Source organism: Mchenga conophoros, linkage group LG3 (assembly GCF_057382185.1).
Source record: "Mchenga conophoros isolate Kocher_MC1m ecotype Shallow Benthic linkage group LG3, M_conophoros_male_GT1.1, whole genome shotgun sequence".
Taxonomy (NCBI): Eukaryota; Metazoa; Chordata; class Actinopteri; order Cichliformes; family Cichlidae; genus Mchenga; species Mchenga conophoros.
This window is the reverse complement of record NC_140528.1, coordinates 53,270,206-53,295,332: the sequence shown is the minus strand read 5'-3', so window position 1 is coordinate 53,295,332 and position 25,127 is coordinate 53,270,206. Positions and strand designations below refer to the sequence as shown.

The 25,127-nt window shown below is 42.5% G+C and overlaps 3 protein-coding genes across 3 annotated transcripts; 2 read left to right on the top strand and 1 right to left on the bottom strand.

Moving 5' to 3' along the window:
• Window positions 1-2,472: 2,472 nt before the first annotated feature.
• On the bottom strand, window positions 2,473-2,963 carry LOC146579480 (histone H4-like). Its single transcript, XM_085267962.1, has one exon. The coding sequence runs from the start codon at window positions 2,961-2,963 to the stop codon at window positions 2,640-2,642; it is 324 nt and encodes a 107-aa protein (XP_085124088.1). The 3' UTR covers window positions 2,473-2,639.
• A 13,311-nt stretch (window positions 2,964-16,274) lies between these two features.
• On the top strand, window positions 16,275-17,094 carry LOC146579479 (uncharacterized; the record flags this gene model as incomplete). The annotated part of the gene is made up of 2 exons (XM_085267961.1): window positions 16,275-16,485; window positions 16,580-17,094. Coding segments are annotated over exons 1-2 (726 nt in total), but the record flags the coding sequence as incomplete, so codon positions are not given.
• Window positions 17,095-17,157: 63 nt separating this feature from the next.
• Window positions 17,158-18,728, top strand: LOC146579478 (uncharacterized). The gene is made up of 3 exons (XM_085269385.1): window positions 17,158-17,656; window positions 17,765-17,933; window positions 18,445-18,728. Exons 1-3 carry the CDS (start codon window positions 17,167-17,169, stop codon window positions 18,569-18,571), a joined length of 786 nt encoding a protein of 261 aa, XP_085125511.1. The 5' UTR covers window positions 17,158-17,166; the 3' UTR covers window positions 18,572-18,728.
• The last annotated feature ends 6,399 nt before the right edge of the window (window positions 18,729-25,127 follow it).

Genomic DNA, 25,127 nt, shown 5'->3' with positions numbered 1-25,127 from the left:
GTCATCAGATGCACCTTGTTTAGTTCTCTCACCTTTGATTGGGTGTGGTGCTTCTCTTCAATTGCACTCACCTGTCACACATTATATAAGGACTGCATTCACTTTTGGCTCACTCTTTCTTCACTCCCACACGGGGCGGCAGCTGAGGTGAGGTTCTGTTTGGGTTTTTATTTTATGTATTGTTTAAGGTAATGAGTAGTGATGGGCAGATGAAGCTTCATGAAGCACTGAAGCTTTTCATCCAATTGGTTCATCCCAGCGCAAAGCTTCTTGAAGCTTCATTTGCTCTAGCAGGACACCTACTGGACGTAAAAATATTAGTTGGCATGAATTTGAAGAGTGTGGCATTTTGCACACAGCCTGTAAATGTCAACAACAAAAGGAGTGTGTAAAACATGTATATTGTAGTGATGGCAGTATACTGTGTATATTTATAGTGGCAGTATGGAAAATGATTATTTGGAAATGCTTGAAATGGAAATGATCATTTACTGTGAGGTGAGGTGTGGTTGGGGTGTGGACAGTAGTTGTGCTTTTGTAACGTTGAGGTATGGACAGCTACACACTGAGGCTCCTGCCTGTTCACATCTTATTCTGTAAAAACTGCATTTCCACTGCTTTTATGGCCTTTTTAGTGGGGAGAACATAGCTAGGATTTAATGATTTAACAAATCTTTTGAATCCTTTGTCCTCCACAATGCTAAATGGCTGGGAGTCCTCAATCACCATGTTAACCAGGTCTTCATCTATTTGAGATTGTTCTCCTGAGGAAAGACAACAAAAACAAAGCACAAATATAAATATCACACACGTAACTTATAACAGTTGTATAATATTGTTATATCATTTAGTAACATTACAGCATGCTATATTATCATTGCATTTGATGGCTCACCTGGTCTTGCTCCACAATCGGTGTCCCCCTTATTCTCATGCAAAGCTCTGTAGTGCCTAAGCATGGATGAGGTGTTGTTATATCCCAGCTCCCTGGCACATAGCAAACACTTCACCTTGTACAAAAGTCAAGACAGCTTAACATAAATTGTATTGCACCATCAGTATTATGAAAATACATCTTCTGTAGAAATTTACATACCTTGTTGGGAGGAATAAGATCAAAATGTTCCCACACAGGGGAGGACATCCTCCTCTTCTTAGCCGGCTCCATTCTCTCCTGACTTTCTCTCCTCACTCTCATAAACCTCCAAACGGTCTCCAAACTCTCACTAACCGCAACTCTCCATCAAACACCCACATTTTGAATGAAGTCTGAGGGGTTTATATCTGTCATAGCTCGCGGCAAAGTTCGAACCACTTCATGAACCAGTCACGTGGTACAGCCGGGCAGCGAGGCTTCGGACGTCATCATTTTCAGCTCCTCCCATAAATGAAGCAAGCCTCGATACGCGCATCGCGGAAACGCCCCCTCCATTACTCGACACAAGCTTCGAAGCCTCGATACAGAACGTCACATCACTAGTAATGAGTAACTTAAATCTCTGTTTTCTTTCAGCATTGGCAGTCCATGTGTCTTTCCTTCCTTCTTTGCCTTATTGATTTGGAGAATAAAAGGAAAACCCTGAGAATAATTAGATGAGTGCTGATTCTTATTCTAATCGGATGAGCCCATGATGCTGATTGCTTAAGCCCTGAACCTTCCTTCCTTCAAAACATGAGCACTTCTCCTTCAAGCGTATTTCTGGCAGGAAGACATTTACAAATAAACCGATGAATAAGTGATATCTATCCTTTGTTTGGTTTATGACTGTTCAGTGAGTATTAACAAACCGTGGTACTGAATAGGCCTGTAACCAGTGTTGCAAACTCCTCAGTAAGGAAAATCGCTATTGGTTGTCCTAGAAGTCGCTAAATGACGTCATCGCCTAATTTGCATAGTTGGTCATGCTAATGTAATTGTAACCTATGTTGTTGGAGAGAGAAATAACATCGTGGAAGAGAAAGTGAGTAAAAATGGTCCTAAATGCATTTAGAGTTTATTTAGAACTACAAATTAAATTTCTTTTAGCAATTGTTTTTTTTAATGTCACAATTCCAACCCTGCTCCTTTACCTGGGCTTGGACCGGCAAAAGTGACCCGAAATAGGCACTGGTGGAGTTACTTTGTGATCCACAAAACACATAAGAGTAAAAGAACTGACTGCGTTACAGCACCCGCTGCTTGTTGAGAGTAAAAGCGATATGCGCTTTCACGTCTTTTCTTTTTCTTTTTTTTTTTTTTTTTAGAGAAGTCGCTAACGGGTCTCATAACTCGCTAAATATAGCGGCTAAGTTGGCAACACTGCCTTTAACCTGTGAAGTTCAGTTTGTGGTCATGTCAGTTATTGTAACGTTGTGAAGAAAAGCACGCATTACAGGTGAATCTCATAGGAAAACGAAGAGTCAATATATTGTAGCGTCCCTCGACAGAAGACACAGACGATCAGAGTCAATATAATATGTTGGGAACGTCAGTCGGTAATCGTTCGTGAAGTTCTAACACACTACATCAGTCGGTAGGGAAATACTGGCAGGTACTAAAGAAACATTGAAAAAAAAAACACCCACAAACTATAACAGAAGAAAGCTCTCAAAGTGTGTGGCTCTTAAAAGAGCCGTTTGATGGATTAGGGCGAATGAGTTTAACCGCCGAAGCCGTACAGAGTGCGGCCCTGACTCTTCAGAGCGTACACCACATCCATGGCGGTCACAGTCTTCCTCTTGGCGTGCTCAGTGTAGGTGACGGCGTCGCGGATGACGTTCTCCAGGAACACCTTGAGCACACCGCGGGTCTCCTCATAAATCAGACCGGAGATACGCTTCACTCCGCCACGGCGAGCCAGACTGCGGATAGCGGGTTTGGTGATACCCTGGATGTTATCACGGAGAACTTTACGGTGACGCTTGGCGCCTAGTCCTTTGCCACCCTTGCTTTTTTTTTTAAAGCCTTTATTTTCAACATTCATGACAAATTAACAAGCAACAACACATAAAAAAGTTGCATCAAAATATTTGGCAATACTCAGAATAATTTACAATAGATACATTAATACAAAAGTTAAATTACTCAAACATGTTAACATTGATTATATCTTCAACAGATCCCAAGGTAAAGGACTATTCTTTTTTTTGTTCTAAAGTCTTCCTCCTTCTCAGGTCTGTAAGGATATTTTTGCACACAGCAACGCTATCTATCATTTTTTGCTCAATGACCACCTTGGCTCTGGTTTTCCAAATGTGGGTGTTAATGACACACATGATAAGCCAAAAGAGGCGTCTTTTACACTCGTACATTTTTTTCTTTAAACAGACCATATTTTATAGCTTGTATGTTGTTATCAATTTCAAACCCCATTTTAGTCATCTGTTGTCTGATTTCTACTGTTCTATAACAGGATAATAGTAAATGTTCAAGGGTTTCATCTTCGACACATCGTGACATAGGACATTCTTTGGTGGTAACATAACAGCTCCACTGAACCACCGCTCTAACGGGGAGGCGTCCAACAGAAATCAACCACACAGTGTCTCTCATATTTTCAGAGATTAATTTGTCATAGATATTTTTAACTACTAACGGGTATTCTTCTACGCCCACGCCCTTATATTTTATCTGTCCTTCATTATTTTTACTATTAATTAAATTGTATACTTGTTTAGTGCATACTTGTGTCCAGTTAATGTTAAGGTCTTTCCACTGTTCCATAGTGTCGCCAAAAAGGAGCTTATAATACGGTATATTGGATCTAGCCCTACCTTTTAATTTTTCCCATTGTGCTTCATTACCTCTAATCCATGGGGTTCCCCTATTAAGAGCGCTAAAAACATTTTTAATAAAAGGAATTCTCAAAGTGATACGGAGATGTGGCGCACCCAATCCACACTCTTTGCCTTTATACATTAAGGTTCGTTTCGTTACCTCACGGTTTGTTCCCCATATTAATTTAACACACAATTTGTTTAAAAGTAAAAGTGATTTGTGAGGAGGAGGAAAAACTGTGGCAAGGAAGAGAAGGTTAGATACTATATGGGTTTTGACTATATTTACTCGCGCTTTATAGTTAGTATTTTTATTTTTAATAAAACTTCTTCTTTAATTTCGCATTCCTTTTTAGACCAGTTTAACAACCAGGGGTCCCCTTTGTTGATCCAAATTCCCAAGACTTTCATTTCGTCATTTACTTGTATGTTTATTTTCGGCTTTTGTAGTGAGGAACCAAACCACACGCCTTCTGTTTTTTCTGGGTTTAATTTTGCCCCTGATGCCAATTCATATAGTTTGAGGTGAAAAAATAGCCTATCCAACTCGTCCTGGTTCCTAATAATAACTGTAACATCGTCGGCATAAGCCATAGCTGTCCATCATTAAAACAGTATCCTTTAATATTAATGTCTTTATTAATTAGTTTCAATAAGGGATTGATGGCTAAGACATACAAAGCAGCGCTTAGCGGGCATCCCTGTTTCACTCCACAGGAAGCATGGAATTGTTCGGTCAAACTTCCATTTACCTTGACTTGTATGATGAATTTTTCATATAACAATTTTACCATGGCGATGAAACCGTCCGGCATCCCATAGGCTTTCATAACCGCCCATATATACGAAAGAGAAAGATAATCAAATGCTTTCTTTTGATCTAAGCCAAGAATAAAAAAGTCAGAGTCTCTTCTGGAGTATATTACCTCTCTTAGGGTGCACAGATTATCCCACATCTGGCGACCTTTTATAGCACATGTCTGTTCCCTCACAATAATTTTATCTAATATATCTTCTAATCTTATTATTTTAGCTAATATTTTATAATCAACATTCATTATTGTTAATTGTCTATAATTATTTATATCACTTTTATCACCTTTTTTATATAATAAACACATCAGGCCAAAATAGAAAGACTCACATAATACTCCTTTTTCAAGCCCTGAATTCAAAGTTGAGGTTAAAAGTTCATTTACTTCCGCTATACCCAACTTGTAAAACTCAGCTGGGACACCATCTAAACCTGGAGTTTTATTGTTATTCAGTTGCTCAATAGCAGCTAAAACCTCTTCTTTTCTTATCACCCCAAGGAGTGAATCAAAAACAGAAGGTTCAAGAGGTTCAATAACACTTAACAATGATTGTAAAGTATTGCTGTCTGAAAGTAATGCAGAAAACATGGAAAAGCATTGTTCTCTGACAACGTATCTTTTCTCACTCTCATTGGCGGTTAATTTTCCACTTCCATCCCTAATCGAGGGGATAAAGATGCTACCACGTCTCCTCTGACCAGAGACAATCGCAAAGTCAGTGTTTCCGTTTTCATCACACCCTGCTGTTATCTGCATATTAAGTAATAATTCAGTATTTATCAATTCTATTTCTTTTTTCAACTCATCCATCTGATGTTCCTCTTCTTCGTTTCTTTTTTTTATACTTTAGACTTATATATGCCTTTACATCTTCATTATATTTCATATTCTTGGCATGATTTAACTCCCGACATTTAAATTTGAAGAAATCTTTTAAGCAAATCCCACAGTTCTATCTCAGAACTTACCAGAACTCTTAATTGCAATATTTTTTTAATTTCACATTTTAGTTCTTGTATTAGCGTCAGATTCCTCAAACACGCCGTATTTAATTTCCAATAGTTTTTAGGATAGTCAAGACCACACTGCATTGTAGCTTTAACAATCATATGATCAGATAGATCAGTCATATAGGTGTCATAATTAAGGGCGTGTATTGAAGAAGAAATATAAATCCTATCTATTCTAGTTTTGACATTTGTGTCAAATCTAGTAAAATGAATCTTTGTGGGATGTAATATTCTATAGAGATCTCTAAGGGAAGCATCTGCGCAAACCTGCGCTAAAAATTTACCTTCACGATTGATCTTAAAAGGCGTTGTAGCAACTCTATCACTTTCCTCCGTTACAATATTAAAATCGCCACCCATTATTAAATTAAAACCCACTTCCAAGAGCTGCTTCATTTTTTTTAACAGCCTCATTTTCTTTGTCCTTTCAGGTGCAGTATAAACATTGATGATCCGCATCTTCTGTCCATGATAAAAACAGTCAACTAAAAGAAGTGTACTGGCCTCGTAGAACCACTTTCTACTATCCAGGAGTTAAACACCTCCACACAAAAGTCACTGACGCCAGAGTGGGTTTAGACTTTGCTTTATATGGCAGGTGTGAAACTGTAACAACAAAATACAGTATATATGAGTGACAAATTAAATAATTACTTGAGGAGCTGCGTGACCAAGTGCTAATGCTAACACCAAACAACTGTCTACGAACCATAAATTAGCACGCGTAAAACAGCATCTAATTAACTGCTATTAATCAACATAAAAGTGCCAAACAATAATGCATACTCACAGGGAATGCCTTTTTATCAGCCTTTCACAGCATAAATCACAGCATAGATCACATTCAGTCGATTGTCTGATTCTTTCTTACACTTCCCCCGTCTGCACACGGACCATGCCTTTCTCTTAAAGGGCCAGTGCACTAACCAAACAAATCAAACATGTACAAATTTGACAACAGTCAGAACACTCCCCGCCTGGTATCTTAGGGATACCACAACAGATATCTAAACATCACTAGATAACAGAAAAACCATTTCAGAAATGGGTCTATAATAAGTCTTAACATTCCCCTTGGAAGCAACTCTAACTTCGGCTTTTCTGATGATTCCATCTTCACTCGCAACTGTCTTTTCAATTACGCCCATTGGCCACTCATTTCTTCTTGTTTGTTTGTCCTTGAGGAGAACAACATCTCCCTGTTTAATGTCAATGTTCTTGTGGTGCCACTTTTGACGAATTTGGAGGCTGTGCAAGTATTCCTTGCGCCATCTGCTCCAGAAGGTGTCTGCAAGGAACTGAACCCGCTTCCAATGGCTTCTGAGCATTTCTTTGGGTCCTACATCATCACAGATGGTGGGTACAACTCCATTCTTTTGTGTCAGCAGCATCGCCGGTGAGAGAATGTGAGGATGTTCTGGGTCTGATGATACTGGCAACAACGGTCGTGCATTCAGTATAGCTGTGACTTCCGCAAGAAATGTGATCAAGATCTCATGAGTGAGTTGAACACGACCAGTTTGCAGCAGCATGTTATCAAGTATTCGCCGTGCTAAACCAATCATCCGTTCCCATACTTCCCCCATGTGGGAAGAATGGGGAGGATTGAAAACCCAGGAACACTTCTGGTCCTGCAGAAAGTGTTGCACTTTGTCCTTCTCTGGTGCATTTGTGGCCATCTCTTTGTGAGCACCAATGAAATTAGTGCCGCAGTCCGAGCGCAGTTGTTTTGCGGGTCCTCGGAGGGCGAAGAAACACCTCAGTGCATTAATGAAACTTGAAGAGCTCATCTCCTCCACTACTTCAATGTGGACAGCTCTTGTACACAGGCACGTGAATAATATTGCCCACCGCTTCCTGTTTGCTTGTCCCCCTCTTGTACGCCTTGTAGTTACTTCCCATGGGCCAAACATGTCCATGCCTACGTAAGAAAAGGGGGGCTCAACTTGGAGGCGATCTACGGGCAAATCACTCATTAATTGCTCTTCAAACTTCCCTCTCAGTTTCTTGCATGTCACACATTTACTTATGACTCTGCTAATACATCCTTTTCCTCCTACAATCCACAAGCCACTCTCTCGGACAGCGCCCTCTGTAAAATGCCTGCCTTGATGGCTTACTTTCTCATGGTGGTGGCGCACAAGGAGGGTAGTGATGTAGTGACTGCCTGGCAAGATAATAGGGTTGGTGTCTTTTACTCCCAGCCCCGCGCGATTAATGCGACCACCAATTCTCAGCAGATTGTCACTTCCAATCACAGGGTTTAGTTTTACCAGCGGGCTGTTTTTTGGGAGGTTCTGTTTTTCAGAGATCCGCTTTATCTCGTCTGCATATGTTTCAAACTGCACCTTTTTAATGATCATTGTCTCTGCTTGATCTAACAGTTCTGGGGTGATGGCCGTTTTACAGATGTGCCATCCTTTACAGTTTGGCTCAACGTTTGATTGTGAAAAGCATTGTGCGATGTGAATCAGGTTTGACATGGTTTTCCGAAGTGAGCGCCATGTGGAGAAACGCTCCCAACGTCCTGAGCCCAAAACTTCCTTTGTTATGTTAGTGCAAAGTGTCTTTACCTCTGGGCGCACCTCTGCGTCGTTGTCTGGGTCCAGCAGTTTGTAATCAGTCTGCTCTAGATGGATGTATGAAGGGCACTGGAGAAACGCTGGACCTGTGAACCATGTCGTGTGTTCTAACTCAGCGGCTGGAACTGATCGTGAGCCGTGGTCAGCAGGATTCTGGTCGGTCGTAACGAAATGCCATTGCTCTGGAGTAGTTGACTCTCTAATACGACACACACGATTGTTTACATAGACATAAAAACGTCTGGATTGGTTGTGAATATAACCAAGAACCACCTTGCTGTCTGTATAGAAACTAGTTTTGTCTATGGGGTGATCAATCTCTTCACATATGACCTCTGCCATTTCAACCGCCATTACTGCGGCGCAGAGTTCGAGCCTAGGTACAGTGAGCTCTGGCTGTGGAGCGAGTCGTGCCTTACCTAGGGCAAACCCAACCTCTGTCTTGCCATCCCCAGTGGTGACCTTGAGGTATGAAACTGCACATATTGCCTTCATGGACGCATCTGAAAAGACACAAAGTTCTACACATTTAGCCTGTAACAGTGACATCTTAGTGTAAGTGCGTGGAACGTTGACTTTGCTGAGGCATTGGAGGGACTGTTGCCATTCTATCCATCTGCCTCTCAGATCCTCTGGGAGAGGTGAGTCCCACTCTGTTGTCTGTAGCGACAACTCTCTTAGAAGCAGACGTCCTCGAACGGTGACTGGGGCCAAAAACCCAAGCGGGTCAAACACACTGTTCACAGTTGAAAGGACTCCTCTTCGTGTGTATGGCTTTTCAGCATGAGGAATGTGAAAAGTGAAATAGTCCTCCATTATATTCCACTTTATTCCAAGACTGCGCTGATCTGGGAGTTCATCCTTGAACAGATCCAGATTTTGGAGATCCTTGGCTCGGTCTTGAGGTGCGAATGCGTCCATCACTTCAACCTTATTTGATGCTATTTTTAAGAGGCGAAGGTTTGAGTCTGCTAGCATGTCTTGTGTCCGTTTCAGGAGGTCGATAGCATCCTGTCCGGTGGGGACAGACTTTAAAGCATCATCCACATAAAAATCACGCTCAATGAAATTGCGGACATCTGACCCGTATTTGGCTTCTCCCTTTTGCGCGGCCCTCCTCAAACCATATGTGGCCACAGCCGGCGAGGGGCTGTTTCCAAATACATGCACGCACATTCTGTAATCCACGAGCTCTTTCTGTGGATCGTTGTCTTTGTGCCAGACAAACCTCAGTACATCTCTGCAGTCCTCACGCACCAGGAAGCAATAGAACATTTGCTGGATATCTGCGGTTACTGCGACTGGATGTTTTCTGAACCTCACTAGCACACCTAATAGACTGTTGTTCAGATTAGGTCCTGATAACAGCACTGTGTTGAGCGACATACCTTCAAACTGCGCGCTGGAGTCAAATACCACTCGGATTTGTGACGGCTTTTGAGGATGGTACACTCCGAAATAGGGCAGGTACCAACGCTCTTTGTTCTCTTGTACTGGGGGTGCGAGCTCCGCGTGCCCATTGTCCAACATTTTCTGCATAAAGTCTATCAGGTGAACTTTCATTTTTGGGTTTTTGTCTAGAGTTCGTTCAAGTGACTTGAGGCGACTGAGTGCGTAGCGGCGATTGTTAGGCAGCAATGCTCTGGGCTGGCGAAATGGCAGTGGAGCCACCCAGCTTTGTGACTCATCCTGGAAACACTCATTGTCCATGATATTCAGGAAGTGCAGATCTTCCATGGAGGGTGCAAGCTTATTGTCGTTCTTGGTCTGGCAGAAAACATTGTTTCCTATAGTTCTGTTTTGTGTTCTGTCCTTTATGTTTGAACCACCAAGTACTAAGTGTCGATTTAAGAGACTGGTGTCTGGCTTGACAGTAAAGTGGCTTTCGCACGGGGAAAAATGAGTTGGCCTTCCATCCGATAGAACGTGAGTCTTAAAGGTAGAGACCTGGGAAGGCTTATGAGTATTGCCTAAGCACACATCTCCTATTATCACCCAGCCTAAGTCCAGTCTCTGTGCGTATGGTGCATTGTGCGGACCATTGATCTGACTGCGCACTTTGTGAACTCTCAAAATGTCTCTTCCAAGCAACAGCAAAATGTCTGCACCACTGTCTAAGGGTGGTATTTTGTGTGCTATGCCTTTGAGGTGACTGTGTGCATAAGCCGCGGAGGGAGTGGGAATTTCCTCTCTTTTGTTAGGAATCATGTTGCATTCAATTAACATGGGCAGCTGAATAGCGAGGGAGCTATCGATTGCCTCTATCATATACCCAGAGGCTCTTCTGCCAGAAGTGAGACCTACGCCACTGCATGTCTGGAGGGTGTATGGCTCTGCCTTACCATTAACCTCGAACATGTCAAAAAACTCAGAGCGTGCTAGTGAAACGTTACTCTGGTCATCTAGCATGACGTACATTCTCTGGCGTTTACTAGGATCGTTGGCAGGGTAAACGTTAACTAGGCATATTTTTGAGCAAGATTTCCCAGAAAATCCTTCCCCACATACCTCAGTGCAACTTGAAACAACTGCAGTCTCTTTTAATTCTCGTTTTTCCCCGCCGTGACTTGTTGCAGGCTGAAGAGCTTTGGGAAGGTGGGGAACATCTGAATGCAGAGCTGTTGGGTGCTTATCACTGTTACATTCAGAGCATTTGATTTCTGCTTGACAGTCGCGAGCTACGTGTTTGTTAGAAGCGCAGCACTTGAAACAGATGTTGTGTTGCTTTAATATTGCCTTTCGTTCCTGAATTGGCTTTTCTCTGAAACTTCTGCACTGTTGTAAGGCGTGAGGTTTGTTGTGCACAGGACAACATTTGTCCGGTCCTTCCTCAGATATGGCTATAACGTTGGTTTTATGCACTGAAACTGACCTGCGGTTGTTGCTTTAACCATCTCCAAGCTTGTCCCTTTTAACTCCGGAGTTGCAGGTTGACAGCAGATTGAAGCTTGGGTCGTTGCGTGCCTTTGCTTGTGTCTGTATGAACTGTAAGAAGAACGTGAATGGAGGGAAGGTTACCCTGTGCCGCTGTTTGTAGTGTGAGCCTTCCATCATCCACTTGTCTTGTATCCCATACGGCAGCTTATCCACAATGGGAGCGACACCTCGCGCTGTATCGAGATAGGAGAGTCCATGCAAGTACCCTTCTTGTTTCGCTGCATTTATCTCCTGCAACAGATCACTCAGCTCTCTTAGTTTTTGATTGTCTCTGGGCCCTATTTTAGGAAATTGATCAAGCTTGGTGAAAAGAGCACTTTCAATGGCTTCTGGCGACCCATAGATTTCTTCTAGTCTCTCCCAGATTAGCTCTAATGCCACAGCTGGGTTTGTTATGTTTACAGCTTTGATGCGATGTGCATGCTTGGTAGATTCTGCGCCAAGTGATTTTACAAGGAGGTCTATTTGTTCAGACGCCCTAAGCTCTAGAGTGTCAATGGCGTTGATGAAAGATGACTTCCAAGATAAATAGTTCTCCGGCTTGTCATCAAACTTGGTGAGTTCAGAGGTTAACAACTGACTTCTCATTAAATATTTGGCAAGCTCATTAGAGTCCCTAGAGGAATTTGGATCTGGAGGGTAATACCGAAAACGTCCAGCAGAGGGTGGTGTAAACCCTGGTGAGACATGGCTGAGGTGCTGCTGATAGTTAACAGAGTGTAACTGTTGTCCTTGCCTTTCAGGTGAGTAATCTCTTTGATCAGGGGGTCTGAGGGAGCCATAGTCCTTTGGTGCTGAGGGCAGTTCATCCGGTGACATGTCCAGTGGCTTAGGTCGATTTGCATACTCGCCTTTTCCTATTTTGACGTCCTTTGATTTGACTGAATCACTGCGTGCCTGATGCATATTGACATAGTCTGTAGTTCGCTCATGAGAACTCTGTGTCTCCTTTGGTAAGCTCAGGTGCTCATCACTCATGTCAAAACTTGCAACAGCAGACTCCAAGACAGCTGCTTCAGCGGCTGCGGCCTCAGCTTCACTTTCTTTTGCTAGAACATCAAGCTTTGCATCTAATTTTGCTCTTTCTACTTTAAACTCAACTTCCTTCTTTGCAAACTCAGCTCTTTTTTGGGCAGCTTCAGCTTTAGTGCGGGCAGTAGCGGCGGCTAACATTACACTTGCAGTGGAAGAGCGGCTAGATTTCTTTGACGTCGTGGATCTTACTTCATATCCTTCTTTCTCCATCTTTAAGCTGATTGAATGCACATTTATGCTGACTTGGTGTCACTGCGTCTGTCGTGCTGGTCTGGATACAGCGTGTAACAATGCAGTCTTCATCGTTGTAGTAGGGTGTCCCTTTTCACTGTACTGGCCTCGTAGAACCACTTTCTACTATCCAGGAGTTAAACACCTCCACACAAGTCACTGACGCCAGAGTGGGTTTAGACTTTGCTTTATATGGCAGGTGTGAAACTGTAACAACAAAATACAGTATATATGAGTGACAAATTAAATAATTACTTGAGGAGCTGCGTGACCAAGTGCTAATGCTAACACCAAACAACTGTCTACGAACCATAAATTAGCACGCGTAAAACAGCATCTAATTAACTGCTATTAATCAACATAAAAGTGCCAAACAATAATGCATACTCACAGGGAATGCCTTTTTATCAGCCTTTCACAGCATAGATCACATTCAGTCGATTGTCTGATTCTTTCTCACACTTCCCCCGTCTGCACACGGACCATGCCTTTCTCTTAAAGGGCCAGTGCACTAACCAAACAAATCAAACATGTACAAATTTGACAACAGTCAGAACAAGAAGTCTTCCAGGAATAATGTCTCTTCGTTTTATTATGTTCACATTTGAGTCTTTAAAAAAGATACCAACTCCATCTGCACTATCCTCCCCGATTGAAATTATTGAGTGCCCCGGACACCACATTTGAGTTAGTGCAGATATATCATTGTCACTTTTCAGTCTCATCTCTTGTAGGCAGAGAATTTCATAATTTAGCTTTAATAAATTTTCAACTTTCCTTTTTCTGTATCTTTCTGATTGTAACCCTCTAACATTCCATGTTATTATTTTAAGAGTACTCATATTTATGTAATAGGAGGTTATTCGGTAGAGGGAGGGAACATTGTAGATTCAACATTACCTTGCGAAGGGCTGGATCGATTGTCTTTTCTCTTATCTCTGCTATAAGACGCCATCGAGACACTTCTTTTCCTTCCCCCTTTTGTTGTTTCATTGACCAACTCCTCCATTGCAGGATGCTGTTTGTTAAGAAAAATCCCTGTTTGTGGATCCACATCATCTCGTCTTGCAGGATCAGCTGTAGGAGAAATCTCCACAGGAGTCGAAATGGGTGATTCTTCACTATCACTTGCACTTAGGTAGCTTTCTGATTAATTTTCTTCCTCGCTTTCCCTTCGCTCGTCATCGCTCTCACTTTCCACATCAGAGGTTTGTGAGAAGGATTGGTCTCCCGGTTCTTCTCCACTTTTTACTGTTATTTCTTCAAGTTGTCTTGAGAGCGTCAAATCCTCCTCTATGTTGTTATTGTCTGTCTGCGGCTCTGTTACTCCTGGAAGATTTGTTGTGGTACAGTTACCGGGTTCTTGTCCTGAAACAGCGTCAGGGACAGCCAATGGATTTATTAAACGATCATATTGCAGAGGGCAGGTCTGTGTCATGTCCAGTAAGTGGTTGTAAGCATATGTTTACAAAAAAGTCATCATTTACTTCTCACATGTGTAGGAAGCATAAAGCTTGTTCCCCAGATGGTATTGATGACATGTACAAGGAATCTCATCCTCAGCCCCCAAATGACAGTACAGAATATTCAGAAAACACACATGAAGCCATGCCATCTGCTAGTTCAGCCAGTGATATGCCAGAGAAGGATAGTCATTCTTATCTCAGAAACATGTGTCTCTTTTACCTTAAACTGCAAGGACAGCTGCTAATTCCTGCCTCTACTATACAGAGTATTGCTGAGAAAATGCAGAATGTGCACGAATTGGGTCAAGCCTACACAATTAATAAGGTAAGTTGTTTACTAAAAAATGAAATGAACCTATCAGATGAAGCAGTCACTAAAATCTGTGACTGCATTTAAGAGTCAGATTTGTTCTCTGCTTGCCATCAGGGACAACTAGGAACAACACACACCAGAAATCAAACATTCAAAAAAATGTTTAAATGCACAGAACCCAAGAAAGTGCCATTGGGAATGGATGAAAACATGACAGAAAAATGTGCTTACTACATACCAGTTGGAGAAACCCTGAAGAGCTTTTTAGAGTCACAGTTATGGATTAATACACAGTCACAACAGTTTGGGGGTCCTGATGTAGAAATTTTTAAGGATTTATATGATGGCAAAATTTTCAAATGTCACCAGTTCTTTAATGAAAACCCTGAAAGCCTCAAACTGATTTTGTACCAAGATTCATTTGAGGTAGTGAATCCCCTGGGTTCTGCTAAAAAGGCACACAAACTTCTTGCATTCTCTGTCATTAGCAAATTTACCCATTCATTTGCGTTCAAATACAGATAACATGTTTTTAGTCTTGTTGTGTGTTGAGAATGACTTCAAGCGTTTTGGAATAGCCAAAGTTTTCTCAGAGTTGTTGGCAGATCTGAAATCCTTGGAGACAGATGGAATAGATGTAGATGGAGAAACAGTAAAAGGGGGTCTTTACTGTATTGCTGGGGACAACTTGGGTTCTCATTGCATAGGAGGGTTTACAGAAAACTTCAGCTGCTCTCAATATTTTTGCAGGTACTGTGAAGTAACACGAAGGGAGTTTTATGCTGATCCGAATGCCTGTGGTCCTCCACGCACTCCAGAGACATATGACGGGGCTGTTGCTGATCTCCAGTCTGAAACTATCCAAGACGTCAGAGGAATAAAGGTAAACTCCATCTTCAATACCCTTCAGTCTTTTCATGTATCCCAGCCTGGTCTCCCACCTTGTCTAGGTCATGACCTCTTTGAAGGAGTTGTGTCATATGATCTAGCACTGTACCTGAAGAACATTATAAAAAAGAAAAAATGGTTCACATACTCCCTTTTAAACAGACGCATTAAACAGTTTAAATATAAAGGATCCGAAGCACTTACAAAGCCATGTACTGTCAAACCTGACGGATCCAAATTATCAGGGCAAGCCGTTCAAAACTGGAACCTTTTGAGATTGCTGCCAGTTTTGATTGGTGACAAAGTACAAAACCATGAGGATGAAGTATGGCAGTTAGCTCTCCAGTTGAAAGACATTGTGGATCTTATTTGTGCTCAGAGCATTTCCTTGTCCCAGATAGCATTCGCTGACATTTTGATCCAAGAATATTTGGAGATGAGAGAGATGTTGTTTCCTGGAATTAAACTAAAACCCAAGCACCACTATTTGCGCCATTATTCAGCACTGTTGTTGAAATTTGGTCCATTGATGAGGTTATGGACGCTTAGGTTTGAATGTAAACACAGTTACTTCAAAAGATGTGCCAGACACTTGAAAAGCTTCAAAAATATTTGTCAAACTTTGTCAACACGTCATCAGATGTATCAGGCTTATCTTTTAGCAGGGCAAGAATGCCGTGAACTGCTGCAAGTGAAGGAGAGCTGTGTGTTTTATCCCAACCTCTACAGTGACACTATTCAGCATGCGGTCAGGGAGTTAGCTTTTTCAGAAAGCAATACCACAGTTACCACAGACATTCAGTACAAGGGCACTGCATATAAAAAGGGACAGTTTCTTGTGTACAGAAATGACGAGTGTACGGAGTTTGGTGAACTTCTACTCATCTTGATTCAAAATGACACATCTGTGTATGTTCTAATGGATATCCACAAAGGCATCTTCCTCTCAGAATACCATCTGTATTCTGTGACAAAGGACAGTCTTGGGTTACAGTGTATCAACATTAATGACCTGCCTGATTTCTATCCTTTGGTATCATACATTCTTGAAGGATACCGAATCATTCCACTAAAGCATAGTATTGTGGCAAAATAATGTCCAACTAATAGCTCACTTCTCACTGTAAATAGTTTAACATTAATATAAGTGTCACCTGATCCATACCCTGCTCCATCAAGTGTATGAGCTGTATGTGATTTTCTATTTTGTTTGGATGTGGCATTTCTTCTTCAGTGCAAGTATGAGTGACTCAGAGCGAACCTTCCTAGATGTCGCCATCACGGAGGTCCTACCAGAACTTCAAGCTGTGAACAAAATCATCCTGGAGGAGCACTTGCAGTCCATTGGAGTTGAGACAAGTGATGATCTACGCTTCGTAACGGAGGCAGATTTGATGACAGCATTAAGACCTGTACAAGCAAGAAAGCTTCTTTCTGCTTGGAAACAGAAATGTAAGTAAAAACAACTATTCAAACTCAAAAGCAGAGATGGTCATGAACAGACATACAGTGTGAATCATAATTGTATTTGTTTTGTAATTGAAAGACCAAACTCCAGAGAACAGCTCGCTATCATCTGTGGAAGCCTCATCAACCCAGTCGCTGTCATTGCTCTCACTTTCACCCCAAAGTCTATCGTCGACCTCCACCAGCAGCCCAGGATGTGACACACAATGGGATGACAACTTTGAAATTCCATGGAGTAAACTTCCTGCAGAAGTGATGCATTTTCTTGAGAGGGGGAAAAGGCCTCGCCCAAAACTGAGGAGGCAAATGGTCCGGATTGTTGTGACTGAGATGATGGAAAAATGCCCACATGTAGGTAGAAAACATTCAATTGACGTTGCAAGAAAAATGGTGGCAAAATATCCCAATTCTCTGCAAGATTTAATAGAGGGTGAGATTGTTGGCGCAGGCTACCTTTCACTTGTCAAACAGTTGCAGAACAGAATTGAAAATGTAAGGCGCACTTCAACACCCAAAATAAGAAAAAGAAAACATCAGACTGACTCAGACCACACAGACGAGATCCCTTTAGAAGAAAGAGCAGCCATGCAGGATACATACAGGTGCATTAAATGGAATGTAGAATTTCTGCCTCTTGAAGAAACTCCAGAGAGCCAACAGCAAAAGATGGAAAAACTCAAGGTGATGTTCCAGCAAGCTGATGCCAATCCAGAAGAGGTAAAAAGTCTAATGAAGTCCACTTACTACACACAACGTCTGCATGTCAATCAGGGGAAAAGTATCAAATGCCTTAGGGAGGAGTGGCCGTTTTGGTTTGATGAACTTGGCATGTCTGTCCACTTCAAGGAACTTACTGGGATTGACCTCAAAGAGACATTCACACGTAATTTGGATTTGAAGGGGAAAAGGCTACTGGACTACTTGACCACAGTTGCTGTCAGCAAAAGCAAGGTGTTGCTTCAGACTTATGCAAGGCTTCAGAGGATGCGGGGACCGCAGAGTGGCTGCTCAGATGATGTGAAAGAGATGGTCCTGCTTCTGCTCAGCTACTTTGAAGAGAAGGAGGAGTCCATGCTTCTCTGTGTTGAAGATACATGTCTGGCAGATGAGGTACAACTGGAGCAAGTGTCTCTGACACCCACTATTATCGTGTGTGGTAAGTTTGTTTCATAGCTCTCTCTCTCTCTTTTTAAGTGCACTTTTTATAGAATGTCATGTGACTGCCGTGTTTATTGATATAACCTGTTAAATAATTTGTTGACAGGACAGTCCTGCTATTCCTCAAGAAGATACACGCTGAGTATTGATCGGAACCTCGTCAGCACAAACATATCCTCCTTCATTTCTGCACTGTGCCTCATGTTCGGGAGCTACTACAATTTCAACATCCATTATCCATGTGGGCTGGCTTCCACTTTAGAGTTTCTTCAGAGGCGAACAAATATGGCTTTGTTATTTCTCATAACTGAGACTCTGGGATCTGGAGTCTGGCTTTGATGTGGTTCGAGTCCAGGTCTGGCTCTGAGTCTCGGTCGGCTTTGGAGCCGGTTTCAGTTGTTTTTTCTGTTTTTTGTTGTTGTTGTTGTTTTTTTTTTGTTTGTTTTTTTTTTTTTTAAATACATTAACAGTCTGAATCCGGGTCCAAGCCTGGCCGAGACTCAGGGCTAGACCAAGCGTCAACTGACGTCTGACTACCTATAACCTTTGCTTTGGATTTTAACAATGCTAAAGTGTGACATATCACTGCAGAAGGGTGCCAATATTTTTGACCATGCATTGTTCACTTCCCCACAGCATTTTGGTTATACTTTGTCTTGAACGTGGTCATGGCCATGACTGTGTGTATATATGTATATACTTAATTTTTACTTACTTTGTACGTGTATTTTAACTGATCAATTATAAAAATGCTTAATAAACTTTTATATGATTTTTATTCTACAGGTGTTTCTTCTCCATAAACCCAGAAAAAGGAACCAAAGTAGAGAACAAAAACTCAAAGCGTCGTCTCAGTGTGAACCCTCGAGTCCTCACCCTGATTCAGGATCTCGCCGACCACGAGTGGCGCTAAGCCTAAATCTTGACTCTCTGTGGACTGTTAGTTTTACTTTGTTAATTTTGTTCCACAATGTGTACTGGAACCTTTTACTGGTCGAATGCATGAAGCCAATTCATGAAGATGTTCTTTCTTTGTAGGAATGTTCTTTATTTACATAAGAAAAGAAAAAAACAACATGCTGCTACTGCAGTGTTTTTAGACCACATGTGTAGGTGTGTTTCACCACGTGGTTTTGCTGATGTTTTCTTACCAGGGCCATGATTGTGGTGACAGCAGGGTGCGTGTTGCGTTGCACGGTGATTATGATCATTTTTGGCACAATATGTGGGGTTTTTTTTGTTTTAAAGTCTTAACAGGTTATTTAACTTTTTCTGGTGGAGGGTCTAACAAATGCTTGTTTCATGAACATGGTTCTTGCTTTGCAGGAATGTTCCACAGCTTTTATAGCCGATATTTTGATTGAATTGTGTAGTTGCTGTGTGCCTTGCATATTGTGTTAGTTGGAAAAATGGATCCATTTGCTGTCATTTTGCGAATGTGGCTGCAAAATAAATTTCCCAAAAGTGATATTTTCCTCTCTTGTGTTTTCTCAAGATGTATTTTTGCATGTTTGGGTGTAGGTGTAGCAGTAAGAAATTTGCTGGGTTATGGTTAAAATTTTACATTAAAACATATAATATTCAGCATAGATTTTGTGTATAATTTACAGAGCAGCTCCATTTAATATGCACAGTTTCACCGTAGTTCTACCATTTTAAATTAGTTCTTTGTACGATATTTCCCTGTTAATTTTGCAGTTAATGATCCACAAAAAGCATTTATTACTTGTAAAAGATACAGGAAATAGTGTATTTATATATCACATCTATGTGTGAAATTAACTTCTTTTTCCTGTAGATTTAACAGTTTTAATCTGAGATTCATTCACTGTAAATCAATTTACAAGTTGCATCTGTAAAGCGCTTTTACAGGAAGTCCCTGGTAACCCCAGCTGCCAGGGTTTTCCTGTAAAAACAGCACTTTTTTTTTTTTTTTTTTTTTTTACAGTGTATCTTCCCTTTGGCTTCACCTGCAGAAGTGCCAAGGTAGGTCTCCCCTGCGTAATTGCTTTTCCCTTTGTCCGGAGCACGCGCTGGGCTGTTCAAATCACGGACAAACAGTATCCCACATTCTTGATTTTTAGTTCACAAACACTTGTTGTAATGACTAACTACTCCTGACATTTTGGAGATGTTAGCTCTTTATACAGTAAAGTTACAGTGGGATACAAATAACATCAGGCTGATCCTGCCACAATTTGTTCCCCGTTCAAATCACGGACTAACTGGATCCCACAGCTGTTTATGTTTTTGAACCCATTTTGCACAGAGGCATTTTTTGAAAAATGTATTGATAGCAATGTTGAATATTATTACACAGGGGAAAAACAACTACATGTAAAATAATCACACTGTGATGCCTCTGCCTTTCTAAATGGAGGGACAGTAACTGCGTGTGTATATGTAAGCTGTAAAACCTGCAGATAGTCAGATTAACAGTATTTTGTCTCTATCTGCCATTCTGCAATTCATCTCATGTAAACAATAACGTGACGCACAGCGTGACGTGAAAAAAGGCACATCCCTTTGATGTTGCGTGATAAACTCTGTATTCATCGTCCATGCATAAACGGTTGGAGGATGCGTTTGTGCGTGTGTGTGCGTGGGGGGGTTCTTAATGAATTTTGAAGCCTCCTCAGGTGAAGAAAATCTGTGCTTTGCTCCATTATGTTTTATTTCTAGAGTGGCAGGGTAGAGCAGGGAGTATTCCACTCCTCTTTCCCTCAACTCCAACTTGATTTGTTTAAAGGACACACGCCGGTCCATGGTTAGTCGGGAGTAATCCGAAAAAAAAACATTATCTTCGCCCCACACCATAGAATCTGGCCTTTCTCTCTGGCCACCCGAAGAATGCATTCTTAAGCACATAATTACTTCAGTAACTTGAGAGAGCTGATCTAGATACAATATTGATGTCGAGCTTGTAGTTTTGGGGTCCCATGTTTGCTGAGAGAGTCCTGTGCCTCTACCTAGTCCACAAATAGAAAAAAAAATCTCTGGTGTTTGTTCACTGAGTCCTGAAAAATCTGTGGAGGGTCTCGTAGGCTGACAGATGTTGAGGTTTCCTTTTACTATGAAAAATAAACTGAGACCTGCTTTACAGTTAGGGTTTCCAGAGAGGATCTGCACACTCTGATACAGACATGCTCTGTTGAATAAGGGGTGACACCTTGCAGTGTGGTCAGAGTCAAAGACCAGCCATCGGTGATAAATGTCTGCTAACAGAATAGTTCTGGTGACTAACTTTGCTTCTGCAGATTTGTTGTTTGTTTGTATTGTTTGCTGCCCTGATTGGGGAGTCTCTTCTAACTGAGCTGGTCACACACTAAACCAACACATCACATAATGATGGTGACTGTGAAGTTCACCATGCAAGAAACGACAGAGTTTCTATGTTCATACACAAATTTGTAGTAACCAAATCAGTTTACAATTAAATGTTTTAATTTTTTCTAACAGAAAATAAATGCAATAAGTTAAAAAGCCATAAATATTTCTTTATTCCACTAATCTGATCAGACACGTTGGTGAAGAATTACAGAATTTCCCCATGTTGTTCTTTACGTGTGAAAACACTGCACTGAAACTGATGGGAAATACAAAAGGTTTCTTCAACCTGATAGTAAAGTGTCAGACACAACAGTGTCTATGAATTCTAACACTGAAATGACATCAGGAGCTCACAAAGCTTTTAAATTAGAGTAACACTTAAGGTCAGTGGATTAGATTGAGGAGAGGAAATAATTCCACTGATCTCTGTTAGTTTCTGATCTTTCTTCTTTTTAAACTTTTTGAAAGTAGATGGTGCAAACAAACTGTATCAGGCCTACCTCATAAGAATAAGAACATGTTACCTAATTATAGCCTTACTAGATCTCGTATTGTCTTTTTAAAGCCACACTTACAAACACAAAGTAAAAGAAGGTGAAGGAATTTATAAAAACAGAATTACAGATAAACTACTTACTGTTTTGGGCTCTCTGTCCTTCCCCTGGATGATAGGTTTGTGGTAGTGAAGCATGAATCTCTCTGGGGACTTTGTGTTTGAGTAAAAATTTGCCTGTTGTTCTTATGAACCCTGTGTCACATGTGTTTATCTGGTTTCAGCTTCATGTTTGTTTTCTTTTTTGTCCCTGTCAAGTTTGTGCATCTTAGTCTCTGTCTCAGTGTTTGTTTCCTGTTTTATTTCTGTCTTATTTTGGCCCTTTGTGCATTTAGAATAGAATAGAATAGAATACTTTTATTTGTCAATTTCTTCAAATGTACTTGCCATACAAAGGAATTGAAATTACGTTTCACACTGTCCCATGCGTAGACATTGACAACAATAAGGTGCAGATGCACAACAAAAACAGCCCTAACAATAAAGTAATAAATAGTAATATAATAATATAAATAGTGCTAAAAGAAATACTAAAAATATATATATAGTTGCAGGTGTGTGCAATTGCAATGCAAGTCAGGAATGTTTTCAGTTCTTGGTTCAGAGAGTGTTTCCTTGTTGGAGAGTGTGCGTGGGTGAGGGGGAGTAGAGTCCAATCTGTCTTCCTATACTTCTGCCAATCTGGTGATTCTGCTGGCTGGGAGCCGGGAGGGAAGAGAGTTCAGCAGTCTCACAGCCTGGTGGATGAAGCTGTTGGTGAGCCTGGTAGTGCGGGAGTGGAGACTTCTGTATCTCTTTCCAGAGGGCAGGAGGCTGAACAGACAGTGCGCGGGGTGGGTTGCATCGTTGACAATTGTGATGGCTTTGCGGGTGAGGCGAGTGGTGTAAATGTCTTGCAGGGAGGGGAGTGGTACACCAACTATCCTCTCAGCTGTTCTCACAATGCGTTGTAGAGCTTTTCTGTTATAGTCAGTGCAGCTACCGCCCCACACAGTGATGCAGCTGGAGAGGATACTTTCAATAGCGCCTCTGTAGAATGTAGTCAGGATGGGTGGTGGAGCACTTGCCCGCTTGAGTTTGCGCAGGAAGTAGAGGCGCTGTTGTGCTTTCTTGGCCAGTGATGCTGTGCTGGTGGTCCAAGAGAGGTCCTCACTGATGTGCACCCCCAGGAACTTGGTGCTGCTCACCCTCTCCACCGCAGCGCCGTCGATGGTCAATGGGGGGTGACAGGTGTGGCCTCTCTGGAAGTTGACAATAATCTCCTTGGTCTTACTGACATTTAGCAGGAGGTTGTTGTCTCTGCACCACGTGGTCAGGAGCTCAACCTCTTTCCTGTAGTGGGTCTCATCGCCCTTGGTGATGAGCCCCACCAGCGTTGTGTCGTCCGCAAACTTCACAAGGTGGTTGGAGCTGTAGGTTGGTGTGCAGTCATGTGTCAACAGGGTGAAGAGCAGAGGACTGAGCACACAGCCTTGTGGAGCCCCCGTGCTCAGGGTGATGCTGTTTGAGACCTTGTTGCCCACATGCACCGCTTGAGGCCTCTGGCTGAGGAAATCCAGCAGCCAGTTGCAGAGGGAGGTGCTGAGGCCCAGTCTGTCCAGTTTACAGATGAGTTGTTGTGGTATTATGGTGTTGAATGCTGCGCTAAAGTCTATGAACAGCATTCTCACATATGAGTCTTTCTTGTCCAGATGAGTTAGGGCTGGGTGGAGGGCAGAGCAGATTGCATCCTCTGTGGATCGTTTCGCTCTGTATGCGAACTGGTGTGGGTCCAGGGTGGGAGGTAGGGTGGATTTGATGTGTGACATGACTAGTCGTTCAAAGCACTTCATAATAATGGGTGTCAGTGCCACGGGGCGGTAGTCATTGAAACAGGCTGGGGATGGTTTCTTTGGCACAGGTATGATGGTGGCAGTCTTGAAGCATGATGGAACAGTGGCTTGCCTCAGGGAGGTGTTAAAGATGTCTGTGAAGACATTCTTCAGCTCCTCTGCGCAGTCTTTCAGCACACTACCAGGGATGTTATCTGGACCCGCTGCTTTCCGGGCGTTGATGGTGATGAGTGTCCTCTTCACGCTGGCAGCAGACAGGCACAGAGGCTGGTCGTGTGGAGGTGGTGGTGTTTTCTGTGGGCGTGTGTTGTTCTGTGCTTCAAATCATGCAAAGAAGCTGTTCAGGTTGTTGAGCAGAGTGGTGTCGCTCTCACAGCTACGCGCTACAGGCTTGTAGTCTGTAATAGCCTGGATGCCTTGCCGTAGGCTTCTTGCGTCCTTGCTATCATTGAAGTGGGAGGTTATCTTGTGTGTGTAGTCCTGTTTCGCTTTCCTGATGCCACGGGACAGGTTGGCTCTCGCTGTTCTCAGGCCTATTTCATCCCCAGCTCTGAAGGCCTTGTCTCTGGCCTTCAGCAGCCTGTGGACATCTCCTGTTAGCCATGGCTTCCGGTTGGCTCGAGTTGTGATACTTTTCACTTGTGTTACATCATCAATGCATTTGGTGATGTATGAGCTCACCGTGTCTGTGTACTCCTCGATGTCTATGATGTTATTGTAGGTGGCTGCTTCCTTGAATATGTCCCAATCAGTTGACCCAAAGCAGTCTTGAAGAGCAGAGGTGGCCTCCTGTGGCCACACTCTTATCTCTTTCATAACAGGTTTGATGACCTTCACTCTCTGTCTGTATGCTGGCATTAGCATAACAGTGAGGTGATCAGAGGTGCCGATGTGGGGGAGGGGGATGGCTTTGTATGCTCCTTTTTCCTGTGTGTAGACCAAGTCCAATATGTTGTCTCCCCTTGTTGGAAAATGTACATGCTGATGAAACTTTGGGAGAACAGTTTTAAGATCAGCATGATTAAAGTCTCCTGCGAGGATGACGAAACCGTCTGGGTGTGCTGTTTGTTGCTCACTGATGGCCTGATACAGTTCGTTCAGCGCCGCATTTCTATCGCTGTTGTTGCTAGATGGAGGTATATAGGTAGCGACCAACAAGATCGAACTTACCTCCCTGGGCAAATAGAAAGGGCGACACTTCACGATCATGAACTCCGCCAGTGATGAGCAGTGTTTGCGTACTACAGTGGCATCACGACACCACTCGTCACGGATTTAAACACAGACCCCGCCACCTCGGGTCTTGCCTCCGTCTACGAGAGCCCTGTCGGCTCGGTAGCATGCTAGCTGCTCCAGTTGTATGGCCGAGTCCGGAATGTTGTCATTAAGCCATGTCTCGGTGAAAACTAGCACACAACAGTCACTTACTTTGCGATTCGCTGATCTCAGAAGTCGTATGTTGTCCATTTTATTGTCCAGAGATTGTACGTTGGCTAAGAGGATCGATGGTATGGCTGGGCGAGTTGGCTTAGCCTCAAGCCTGACTCGGACACCTCCGCGCTTGCCCCGCTTCCTTGTCCTAGCGCACCGCTTTCGACACCTCCTTGCCCGGGGAGGGTTAGCAGGCGAGTCCGGTGAGTTGCTAGGCCAGCTAGCAGGCTGTCGCAGAAATCCTATCTCCCTTAGCATCTCAACGTTAGTGTTCAAAACTTGGCAAATCTTGCTTCTCTGAATGTGTAAGAGAGCCTGACGAC

Coding starts and splice junctions, on each gene's coding strand:
- LOC146579480 (XM_085267962.1), bottom strand. CDS start 2,963: ATGAATGTTGAAAATAAAGGCTTTAAAAAAAAAAGCAAGGGTGGCAAA.
- LOC146579478 (XM_085269385.1), top strand. CDS start 17,167: ATGGAAAAACTCAAGGTGATGTTCCAGCAAGCTGATGCCAATCCAGAA. Junction 17,657..17,764: donor ACCCACTATTATCGTGTGTG/GTAAGTTTGTTT, acceptor ATTTGTTGACAG/GACAGTCCTGCTATTCCTCA. Junction 17,934..18,444: donor ACTTTAGAGTTTCTTCAGAG/GCGAACAAATAT, acceptor TTTATTCTACAG/GTGTTTCTTCTCCATAAACC.